Below are 12,269 nucleotides of genomic sequence, written 5' to 3' on the forward strand. Positions count from 1 at the left end.
TCCGCGCGCGATGTGGCAATGGGAGCCGCGGGGAGCGACTCGGCCGGAGCGGCCGCGGCGGCAGCCGCCGCCCCGCGCCCCGCGTGAGGCGGCCGCGCCGCAGCAGCCTCAGCAGCAGCAGCCCCAGCGGCGGCGGCGGCGGCAGCTCCCGCAGCAGCCCCAGCAGCAGCAGTCCGCGGCCCGCAGCGCCGCCAGCCCCCCGCGGCCCCGCCGCGCCCCCGGGGCCCCGGGGCCCGCCGCGGCAGCGCCAGCGGCAGCTCCCCCGTCCCGCCGGCGGCGGCAACATGGCCTCGGCCGGTAACGCGTCGGAGCCGGAGATCAGCAGCAGCGCGGGCGGCGGCGGCCACCCGGGCCGGGCGGCGAGGAGCGGCGGCGGGTGGCGGCGAAGGACCGGAGGGAATCGGCGAGCCGCGGCACCCGACCGGGAGTATCTGCAGCGGCCGAGCTACTGCGATGCGGCTTTCGCCTTGGAGCAGATCTCAAAGGTGCACTCAATCTCTCACTCTTTTTTCCAGAGATACAAACTAGCGCTAGAGCTGCTTTTCGGCGGGGGAGGAGGGGGTGGTGTGTTTTCTCGCGGGGGTGGAAGGAGGAGATGGAAATGAAACGGCCACCAATAAAATGCTGGGAAAAAAGAGAGGGACGTCTGTGACTCTTCAGTGCGGGAGAGAGTGCCCTCCTTCCCTCCTTGTTCGCCTGTGCCTGCCCAGCTGCGTGCCTGTGCTGCGGAGCACTCTTCTGGTTAAATTTCCCTAGCTAACCCTGGCTCGCTCCCGGCCTGCCCCCGGCTAGCCCCTGGCCCCACTCTCCCTCTCCCCCTCCGTTTCCTCTGCATCCTCTGGTAGAGTTCTGCGACCTCGGCAACACCGGCTCCTGGCCGGGACGGGGGAGAAAGCGGACGGGCTGCCGCTTTCTTGGCAGAAGTTGTGCTTTTGTGAAGTTCTCCTCCGCCGATGCGGCGACTGCCCTCGGAGAGGGGCTGCCCTCGGCAGTGAAAGCTCGCAGCGGCTTCCTTCCTCCGGCGGTCGCAGACGGAGCGAGGGCCGTAAACAAACTGCCACCGTAACTCCGGTCGCACCGGTCCCCGCGGAGGGCTGGAGGTGCCGGAGCGCCCGGACCGGCCCTGGTGGGGCGGAGGTACGGCCCCCGCCGCCGACCTCCGCTGGCCAAAAAATGTTCAAAGTAAACAAGCTCGAAAAGCTGCCTTGCTGCGGGGATGGTCTATCTTCAGGGAGCGGATTTCTAGGCTTTGTAAGAAGGGGGAAAGGAGGAGGAGAGAAGGGAAAAAAAAAAAAGAAAAAGAAAATCCATGTGGCTGCCCTCTTCCGTTCACAAATATTGTCGTAACTTACAGATGGCTGCTCTACTTCCTAATTCAGATCACACAGCGTCTCCAAACTCTATGGAAATGAATTACTTCTGATCTTACAGTGCTGCTCACCACGTGGGTCCTGTCTCAGCATCAAATCCTTGCTAGGAGCCGGGAATGGGGGAACAGCAGCAAACTGCTTACCAGATAGCTTTCCGTCACCACCGGCCGTCCCGTCTCCCTCCCCACCCCGCCCTTCAGAGCTCTAAGGAGAACACGAAAAGGGGCTTTTATCTTCCTTTTTTGGTGGCTGTTGCGGATTATCGGAAACGGTTGCTCCTGTGCTGGGCCCGAGGCTCTTGCCAGCGGGATGCTGCGCCGCTGCCAGTGCCCTGGGGAGAGGGAAGCACGGCGGGCAGCGCAGGTGGCGGCTGCCGGGACGTGATGCGGCAGCGTCACCGCGCCCCGAGCGCTGCGCTGGGGCCAGGACGGTTGCCCGCAGGTACACCTCGGCCTGTGCCTGCGGCTGGGGCAGCGGCTGAACGGCTCCGTACTCGGTCCCAGGGGTGCTGCGGGACACTAGGGGCTCTCCCCTCGCAGCCCCTCTACTACTGACCTCTTCTTGCCTTGCAGGGGAAGGCGACGGGACGGAAAGCGCCGCTGTGGCTGCGAGCAAAGTTTCAGAGACTGTTATTTAAACTGGGCTGTTACATTCAGAAAAACTGCGGGAAGTTCTTGGTTGTCGGCCTCCTGATTTTTGGGGCTTTCGCTGTAGGATTAAGGGCAGCTAATCTCGAGACCAACGTGGAGGAGCTGTGGGTGGAAGGTAAGTGCCCCTCTCCCCGCGGCCGCCTCCTCCCCGTCCCTCCCCGCATGCCCAGCCGGATCCGCTCGCCTGGAGCGGCGGGGGCCGCGTGCTCCGTGAGCCGAGGGCTGGGAGGGGCTGCCGCCAGCAGGGTTTGCGCCGCGACGCGCGGCTCCGGGCGGCGCGTACCACTTCTCCGCCCCCGGAGGGGGAGAGACCGCGGCGGCAGGCCGTGCGTTACGCGGAGGGGAAGGCAGGGCAGGCCGCCCCCAGCCTCTGTCCCGTCGCTCTGCGCGGGCGGGCTGTGGCCGGCGGTCTCAGCGTCCCCGTGGGCGGTGGGAGGCGGGCGCGCTGCCGGAGGCGCCCCTCCGCCATTTTGGGATTGCGTGCGCCCGCGGCGGGGGGGGAGGGGGCGGTCGGTGAGGAGAGCGGCGCGGAGGGGCGGGTGTCTGTGTGTGGTCCTGGGCTTGGACAGCTTTCAGCGGGGGGGGAGCGATTGTATCAGGTAAAGAGGAAAAAGAGGTGGGAAAGGACCAAAAAGAGAAGAAAATCAGGCTGCCGGGGAGAAAGGGGTTGGCTGCGGGCAGTGTCCGGGGTGGGGGTGGTCCCTCCGGGCCCAGGCTGAGGACCCCGGCATAGGAAGACAGGCTTGGCATGAGAGAGGAAATGTGATGGGGGCCGGGGCTGCCTTTGGCAGCGCACGCCGCCAACCCGGGCAGAAACACGGGGTGTGGGGTTGTAAAACGGTGTTGCCAGCTAGTGTGTCTTTCAGGCGGTGGTGCTGCAGGCCTGGCGGGCTACCCGTCTCCGAGAACCACCACTCCTGGAGTCCGCGGCTTTGGGCCTGGGGTTTGGGTTTTTCTGGGTGGGGGTGTTTTCTCACTTTTTTATTTTTTTCCTTTTTCCTGGGGGAAAATTTACTTAGCATCATATTCCCTCGTTATCTGGGTTGATGTGAAAACAGAGTTCCTTGACTGCGGTAGTTACTCTGGGTTTATGTCAAAGTTGCTTGCAGGAGAATGTGGCTTATAAAAGTTCATATGGAAGACTGCATAAATAATCATTACTAAATAGCTCTCTGTATGTGAGAGTGTGGAAAAGCTAGGGCTGAGTGCAAACAAAGTTAGCGGCTGTTCGGAAGGTGGTCTGTCCTGAATGAATTGGAGCGTATATGACCAGATTCCACCCTTGCAGGTGAGAGCCATACTGGGGTCAGGATGAGGTTCACGGGTCGCTTAGTGAGTACTGGGTTGTTGTTTTTTTTTGGAAAGTAATGTGTGACTAACTGAACTGGTTTTTTGGTCCATGCAGCCCAGGATCCCGAAATATGATGAGGTCTGGTTTTAGCAGCCCTGAGAAAGAGAGCAGGCAGTGCAGGATCCCATCTATAGGCAGAGATGCTCATTCAGAGTCTGTACTGGTCACTAGGTCCTGAGTACCTTATATACTCATGCAAATGATTGTGAACATTTTTAAGTTCTTGTAAGGCTGTTGCGTCAAAGTTTCTTTTGTCAATGTTTGCTCATACGTGTTTTGTCCCTGCTTTTCTGTAAGAGTTTGGTAAATAATACAAGATTGCAGTTCCATCCAGCACGCTTCCCTGAGGTTTATTGTCCTGATATCACTGGGGTTCTCTTACTTGGAAAGTTGATCTAATCTGATTAATGCCACCTACTTTTTGTAACTCTGTAATACCAAGAAACTACTTCTTGGTGATGTCTGTATGACTGGCCCGGCAGTGAAAAATGCATCTGTCAAGGGACAAATAGGTTTGCAAAATAGCTGCTTAGTTCAGTTGCTGCACTGACCTCATGTCATTATTGCTTTATGGAGTGGGGAGGGGGAAAGTCCCTGGTTTAAAATCTCGTTGAAATTGATCTCTAGGGTTTTTATGGCCAAGATGAATTCATAACGCAACTGGTTATACAGAGTTGACCTCTCTAATTTCACATCTATTGAGTTTGGTTTCATGTGAGGATTAAATAACGTAAAAAAAAAAAAGTATTAAAATTCTGCCTTTAGAAACCCTTGCATTTTTAGATTGGAAAAAAAAAAAAGCTATCTGATTAAGATAAAATAAAGTATTCTGGATTTAATTCAACTTCTAGTCTTCCTGTTCTAGCACTAAATGACTGTCTACACAAAAGAACTTGCTAGAACGTGCTTTCTTGGTAGAGACTGTCAATGTTGCACTCATGAGCCAGGTGTTACACAAATAAACCTAACAAATAGCAGTTTCATATTTCTGCTGCTAAACTAAAGATAGAACTACAGATTGAGAATTTGAGTAAGAACAGGCATGGAAAGAGATAGTATGGAAAATACTCTTCTTCCTATGCGGAAGCGGAAAGCAATGACCAAACTCACTTTTCTGTGTTTGCATGCATCTGCTCGTAACAGCATGAAAGTACACTCTGGAGGTTATTATACTAAGGGACCCTGCCTTACTTTTGCCTTTATCTTTTGTTTACTGAGAGTTTTAATGAACTGGGCAATGTTGGCCAAATACAGAATTGGAAAGTCGTTTAGGTTGGAGAAGACGTTTAGGACCATCACCTTTAACTGTTAATCTGGCAGTGCCAAGTCCACCACTAAACCATGTCCCTAAGCACCACATCTACACATCTTTTAAATACCTTCAGGGATGGTGACTCCACTACTTCCTTGGGCAGCCTGTTCCAATGATTGACAACCTTTCCAGTGACTAAGTGTTTTCTAATATCCAATCTAAACCTCCGCTGGTGCAACTTGAGGCTGTTTGCTCTTGCCACCTGGGAGAAGAGACTTAGCCCTGCCTCACTACAGCTTCCATTTAGGTACTTGTAGAGAGTGGTAAGGGCTCCCTTCAGCCTCCTTTTTGCCAAAGTAAAAAACCCCAGTTCCCTCAGCCATTCCCCATCAGACTTGTGCTCCAGACCCTTCAGCTGTTTTGTTGTCCTTCTCTGAACCCACTTCAGCACCTCAATGTCTTTCTTGTAGTGAGGGGCCCAGAACTGAACACAGGATTCCAGGTGCAGCCATGTACAGGGGGATGATCACTGCCCTGGCCTTGCTGGCCATACTATTCCCAATACAAACCGGGATACATTTGCCTTCTTGGGTACCTAGGCACACGGCTGACTCATTCAGCAGGTCCAACTTTCCCAGGTCCTTTACCAACAGGCAGCTTTCCATCTGCTCCGCCTCAAGCCTCTTGTGCTGCATGGGGTTGTCGTGACCGAGAAGTGCAGGATCCGGCGCGTAGCCTGGCTGAACCTCATACAGTTGGCCTCATCCCATTGACCCAGCCTATCCAGATCACTCTGTAGAACTTTCCTGTCCTCAAACAGACCAACACTCCTGCCCAGCTGGATGTCATCTGCGAACTGACTGTTGGTGCATTAAATGCCCTCATCCAGATCACTGAGCAAGATATTAAACAGAACTGGCCCCAATACTGTGAGCCCTGGGAAACACCACTTATGACCAGCTGCACAGTGGATTTATCTCCATTCACCACCACTCTTTGGGCCTAGCCCTCGAGCCAGTTTTTTTCCCAGTGAATAGTTCACCCCTCAAGCCCTGAGGGGCCTCATCACCTGGTTTTCCAGTATGTCCACTGGTACACTACTGAAATATATTTCAAGTAACAGTTTTGATTTGCTGCTGAAGCTTTTTACAGTTCTTACTGCTGAATAAATTGTCAGTATTTACATAAAGAGGCTGATTTTCTATGGTGTATTTCTGAATACCGTAGAACACGGAACATAATACATCGCAAGTTTGCAGGAAGTAAATGGTTGCTTTAAAACCATAACAATTAATTAAAAATAGTGAAGCGAAGTTTGAATGAATTTTTAAGGCCATGCACATTCCAAGGTAAATGATTAGTAGTCTGGGCCTGAAGCTATTATGACTGAAATATTTACATAAGAAGTTTAGAAACCCACCAGGTAGGCAAACTTTCAAAGAGAGAAAAAGAAAAACAGATCTCCATATTTTTTTTTCAGTTTTCCTGTAGTGTTTCACCTTCAGGATTTATGCCAGCACTCATGCCCTTCTCTGTGCCTTCTGATACCAAATTGACTTTCCTCTCAGCTTGTTTCTTGACATTAAGTGTTGTATAGTAGCTTTTTGCTTTTTAAAAATTTATTTATTTATTAAAAACAAAACCACCTCCCTCCTTCCCCTTCCCCCCCCCAAAAAAAAAAAAAAAAAAAAAAGCAGCCCACAGTCATCCTCTAGCTGCTCTTCAGAGCACTTCATTTATTAGTCTATGTCCCACACTATGACCTCAGGCCTTGCATCAGTTTGTAGTCCAGGTCTCTGGCATCTTTGACTGGGACATACAGCTTTGTCCCCTCAGCCCATCAGCAGGTCTGTCATCCCCATGTGCATATCTTTCTGCTGAGGGATGCTTGTTTTAGTTGCTTTGGCAAACAAATTCTGGACTGGCATTTTAGTGGCAATTCTGTTATCCACAGCCATTCAGCTTGAGTTGAACTGCTTTGTGTGGGTGTCCGTGCATGCTAGAGTTGTGGAGACTGTTTAGCATCTTTATACATCATGTGCCCTTGAGAGGGAAAAAAAAAGGGCTTTGCATTGATTTCCTCTATGACCGTATTTTGTTGGACACACATGTGCTTTTAGAAACATCCATTCATAACTAGAAAGTACTCTGGATGGAAATGAAATCATGCCCATAACTGGTTATGTTTTTTGCTACCAGTGCAACAAGCAGTCTAGGATTCTGTCTGTGAACAGGAGTTACACATAAATTCACAGCCTCTGCTTCTGAAAGAAGGTAGTTTTGTGGCTCCAGAGAAGGTTCTGTTAAATGGAGCTTGAAATTTGGCTAGTGCAATGCCTTGAATAGTGTTAATTGGAGCAGCTTGTAAGGGGAGAGATGGTCTAGTCTTGTTCATTGATAATTCATGTCACTATTGGTGTTTTTTCCCCTTGCTTTCTTTATTAGTTTTTCTTCTCTAGGAGGTTGAGGGTCATGGTCTTCCTTCCTTCCTTCCTTTCTTGACTTCTGGACTTTTTGCACTAGCTGTAGCTCAGTCAGGCCTTTCCCTCTGTAAGTAGTCCTCTTCATGAAGCTAAATAAGCTCTAATATGCAGAACCCCCTCTTTATGACAGTTTGAGGGAAGAGAATGGATGATACAGGTAGGGATAGGACATCCTGCATTGAACACAGTGCCTCAGTAGCCACATAGTTCAGTTTTGGTACTTGGAACACAGTGAGTGTGTTCTAATAGTAAGTGAATTAGGCCTGAGTGTGCACAGCAGAAGCAGTCTGTAAGTGAAGATTTGAGCTATGTGTAGCAGTGTTTCACTCTAAAAGGGCAAAAATTAAGTTACTCTACTATAGTATTTATGGCTGACCCATCTTAAAGTACATTAATCTACCTGTGTAACATCGGCATGAGTTGAAAGTGAGGAAAGTGTGTGACTGATGCAGGAACTGGTATTATTTCCATAGATTCTCAGTTTGCTTAACCCAGCAAGATCAAGTGCAGGTGGAGGGGAAGGTTATCCTTAAGTTCTGCCTAAGGCATCAGTTAGCTTTACACTAGTACTCTTTGTAGAAGCAAGGAAGTGTAGTAAAGGAACAAATCTGTGTGAATTTGTTGTTTCAAGGAGACAAATTTATGTGACTGGGATGGAGTAGTGTTAGGTTTGAATACAGTTGAATATAATTCCTCACTCTCAGTACAGTGATGATCCGTGCAGAGCAGAGGAGTAGTACTGTTTTAGATGTGCTTGCACCTGCATCACCACATTGACACAATATAGATGGCAGAAGAGCAGAAGTTACCCTGTTGATGAATCTGAGGTGGGGTGTTGGTAGGCTGTGTTGACAGTCTGAAAGTTTGTCCTGATCACATCACCAAATCCATTAGGTTCGTCTACATCAGGTGACATAAGAGCTTAGTTATCTCTGAATACTATCTTGTGCTGTGCTGTGTTCCACAGTGCGTATTGAAAGTGCATTGAAAGGTGTTTATCTGGAAAATTCCAAGTCCTCTTTCCTTTCGGATAAGTATGATTAGTAATTGGCTTCTGAAATTGAAAAGTAGCAGTCGTGTTTCCACATGATGGCTGTAGAACAATCACCTGGACAGCATGCTCTTTTTGACATTTACTGGTCAAAACGTAAGACTGAGTCCATGCTTCTGGTTTGAAAATAACATCAACTTCTAATCCTTAAGCTTTACTTGATGTTTGTGGATGAAAACATGAGGACAGTGAGTGTTACATTCATGTGCACTTGAATGCCCACTGTTCCTGTATATTGAAAGTTTTTAAGAAAAGATGTTCAAAGGTTGTAGTTATGCAGGTGTTTGATTGTCATCTCTCAAAGGCCTGCTATTAACTTAAAAATCACTGTGGGTCTCAAGTTCCAGTTTGACAGGTCCATATTACTACTCAGAGTTGGTGCTTCTTGCTGGAAAGCTCCTACATAAAACAGCTTCTGTGTTTGAAATTCCTCTATTTCATCTGTAAGAGTTTTAATGAAGGTATTAATGTGACCATCCTTTGGTCATTGATAAGGGAAAGGATGAAGTTCTGAACTCGCTGAATATAGTGGCAGCACTTGGAATGACTTTAGTATAGCTAGGCCTTACCCATATACAAAGCCACAGCAGACTACCAGGGTACCCCCCATTCTCAGAAGGGCAAGGGGAGGATCTCCTGTAGAACTGGCACCCCCTCCTAAGGTATAAGTGGGTGGTTGTGGGGTTCCTCCTGCCTTTCAGACTTTAGAGGCATTTAATTTACTCAAGGCTGCAGAAAATTAGTCTTCATTATTATTTCCAAATGTAACACACTGTTGCCAATGTCCCTGATAAGAGTATGTCCTGAAGATCCTTGTTTGGAAGGGTCTGCTTCCTTCCCTGTTGAAATGTGTGTTTAAACAGGGCAGGGCCTTGGCTGCACCATTTCTCTTTTCCCTTCTTCTGAGCTTTGAGCGTCATCTTGCACTCTGGGGATTTTGCTGCTTGTGAACAGGGTGTGAAGTCAATTCTGTAGTTCAGGAGAGCTGGGAAATTTCAGCATAGAAATCCTGGAGGGATATAGAGTAGCTGAAGGCAACAGTTTGTTATTGTTGGTCCCCACTGAGCAGGAACAGGGAGAAGGTTGGCAAGCAGAAGAGCTACCTCAGCTGTAGACCTGACTCGTGATGTTACGGTGGTGCTATGTGGAGGTGGCATCAGTAGTCTGAGGTCTACACCAGCTCCTGTTACCTGCTGAGTGGACTGTTGGGGTTTGTTTGTTTGTTTGTTTGGGTTTTTGTTTGTTTGTTTTGGTTTTGGTTTTTTTTTTCATGAGAATGGGTCTTCCTTTCTCATTATTCCTCCGCACACAGTGGGTTCAGAAAAGAATGAACTCCAAAAGCCATGACTATTCATACTTACTTTCAACAGAGAATGCATTAAGGAAAATTTTAGCTCCTTACCCAGACTCCATGCATTTTCATGATTTATTTCTTTTTCCGTGGGAAGAGATGGTCCAAGCCCTGTTATTAAACAGTATTTGTGGTGGTTCCCCAGAAAGTAGTGATACTACGTAGCCTGGGTGTGTAACAGTTCTTGACCACTCAACAAATTTAGAGGCTGTTGCATGCAAGTGGATGTTTCAGCTACACATAACCGTTAGGAGGCTCCAAAATATGACAGCTTCCAGATGTATGAACCGACTGATCTCTTTGTTTAGATTACGCACCACAGCTGATGGCTAGATTAGTACTGGCTGGACAAAGCTATAGGAGATTTGTCTGGTTTTCACAATGCCATGTTTATATTTCATTTGGATTTCTCCTTCAAAGCTGACCTCCCTATGACCTGTTGGAGCTGTGTCCACTAGGATGCTAGTTTTAATGTGTCTGCAGATGCTTTCCTTTTGGTGTCTAATAGAACATGTTCTTATTTTGCTACTCATGGACTTTTGTGCACAATCCTTTTAGCTTAACAGTGAATTATGCTCTTCAACCTATGAGCACTCAGGTAAAACCATGCCTGTAAAGCTTTCTGCCCATAGCTAGCTTTTAAAGAATATTCTGATTGGTGAAAACAGCGTTTTGGCTGTAGACCTTGTGGGGCTGTTCCTTGTCAGACATTTTCTCCTGTATATGGAATATAGTTCAGTCTTCCAGCCTTTGACAGTGCTTTTTCTCTCTGCAAATGGTGACATGGATTTACATGGTTCTATCTGCTCTTTTTGGAGCTCAGCAGGAGCTAAAGTGCAGAATTTTACAAAGAAATTCATTTTTCTTTGTGTCTACTGTACAGTTATAGATATATATTTTGTCAATCATTCTTTTTTATCTTCAGTATGCCTTTAGTTCTTCTCATTTCTCTGATCTCTCCTGCTTTCTGTTATGCAGGAGGTCTTTCCCCATTTGTGTTTGTGAGTCACTCTACCTGGGAAAACACGAAGAAATCAATAAAACTTCTTAAAGGCTGTGACAGTTCTACAGCCAGAAGTATAGTACCCTGTCAGATTTCAGAAAGATACATGATTTTCATTGTAACTTGGAGAAACTGTATCAGTATTTTTGCTGTTGATGCTTTACCGTGGCAACAGATTCCCAGGGTGGTGCCTCCCAACAGAAAACTCAGTGCTTTGAAGCATGATTTCTGCACTGAAAAGGTATGCTATCTTACAATGGCCACTTTCTTTTGGTGTCCATGAATCCAGGTGAACAGGAAGATATTTTGCTCCTCTCCAATGTGACGTATCTGATTTTATTATCCACTTACAGTATCCTAAATATGACCAATGAATACTGGATGCAATAAGCTATGTTTACCCTTCCTGCTAATTGACTGACTTTGACATGGAGTATTTTTTCATTGTACATTGCTCTAGAAATAGATGGAGTGGAGTTGCAAGGAGTAACTTTGAATTCAGAATTTGAAAATAAATTCTATTTTTCTTGATTTCCTGGTTTTGCTCTCTAATCTTAGCTTAGTATCTATAAATACAATGTACTTGTTACTGTTTTTTCTTTGTTATTTTCATTCAGTATCATCTCAGTTGCTATAAACAGCCTGAATCTGGCAGAAGCAGTAGTTTCATGAGGTAAAAAGCCCTTTATGGAAACTGCTGACCGTATCAATGTTTTGATGTATGGAGATTTAAATTTGGGGTTTTAGAATGAATGTCTTGGCTTTAACTTCTTGGTTTTGGAAAACTTAGTTATTTCAGTGCTTGAGCAAAATATATAAGAGGTAAGGGAATGAGCAGAACCATAACCTGGCTCTTTCTGCAAAGGTGGTACTCCTTCAGAAAATTGTACTGAGCTTAATTCCAGCTTCAAATATACAAGTGATCATTGTGTATTTGAAACATCTGTATTTAGCTCATGTACAGGAAAAGCTGATATTTTTAAGGCACATGTGCAGTGTTGTACACCCATATACCTGAAGCTGGAACTGAGCCCTTAAACTGCAATACAGTCTTCATTTACTAACAGTGAGATAAATTAAAAGAAACAGCCTTCTCTTGTTTACCAGTATGATGCATTTCTGCTTTTCAGTCAGTAAGCAAAAGCTAAGTGCAGCAAAGTAGAAATGAGCACTGTTAAGTCAGTTGTATTTTTTTTTTTCCATCCTTAAATCATTACTTAAGGGCTTCTGGCCACTAGCTCAGGAATCCTGCCCAAAAATGCCAGATGTATTACACAGTCAAGTATTGCAATGTAAACAGTGTTCTGTGCCATGAATGCAGGGTGGTCCATCTCTTAGTTAAGGGAAAAAAAAAAAAAAAAAAAAACGAAAAGGGAAAAATCCACATGCTCTGAAATAAGCACAGTAGTTGTAGTGTTATTTGTGTTTTTGGCTGCACAGCTGGTATTTTGGAGCTGAAAGTACACAGATAAATTATTACTTTGGACTGGAAGATACTAACAACTGAAACTGAGATGCTAGAAAGCAAGATGTATCTTGGCTGAGGCTTCTTGATTTAGTCAAACAGGCATGTAATAAGTGAAATGTTAAAGTAAAAGCCATTGCTGACAGGCAAAACCTGTTACTCTACCTTATTGTGAGCAGCAGTCTTGTGCACATGGAAGCAGAGTGGACAAAGGATGGGAAGTAGGGAAGGCAAAGGCATGGGGTTGTTCTTTACCTCATGCTGTGTAATGGAAAGTCTGGGTATATTACCGC

At 47.0% G+C, this 12,269-nt stretch overlaps 1 protein-coding gene across 5 annotated transcripts in view; it reads left to right on the forward strand.

The window, feature by feature from the left end:
• Positions 1–204: 204 nt before the first annotated feature.
• The window catches only part of PTCH1 (patched 1), a 69,211-nt gene continuing 57,146 nt past the window's right edge, over positions 205–12,269 (forward strand). For 2 of the 5 annotated variants that reach the window (XR_009729090.1, XM_061377525.1), the window contains exons 1-2: positions 206–485; positions 1,943–2,135. Coding sequence is in view for 1 of the 5 variants with exons in the window: in XM_061377525.1 (XP_061233509.1) it covers positions 285–485; positions 1,943–2,135 (394 nt within the window). In the remaining 4 variants the exon portion in view is untranslated. Of the gene's footprint in view, positions 486–1,600; positions 1,812–1,942; positions 2,136–3,021; positions 3,353–12,269 lie in introns of those variants that run through there. The other 3 variants (XR_009729091.1, XM_061377527.1, XM_061377528.1) reach the window with 3 other exon arrangements.

Source organism: Neopsephotus bourkii, unplaced genomic scaffold (genome assembly GCF_033783945.1).
Source record: "Neopsephotus bourkii isolate Nb327-2 ecotype Australia unplaced genomic scaffold, CSIRO-AGI_Nbou_v1 NB_1759, whole genome shotgun sequence".
Lineage (NCBI taxonomy): Eukaryota > Metazoa > Chordata > Aves > Psittaciformes > Psittacidae > Neopsephotus > Neopsephotus bourkii.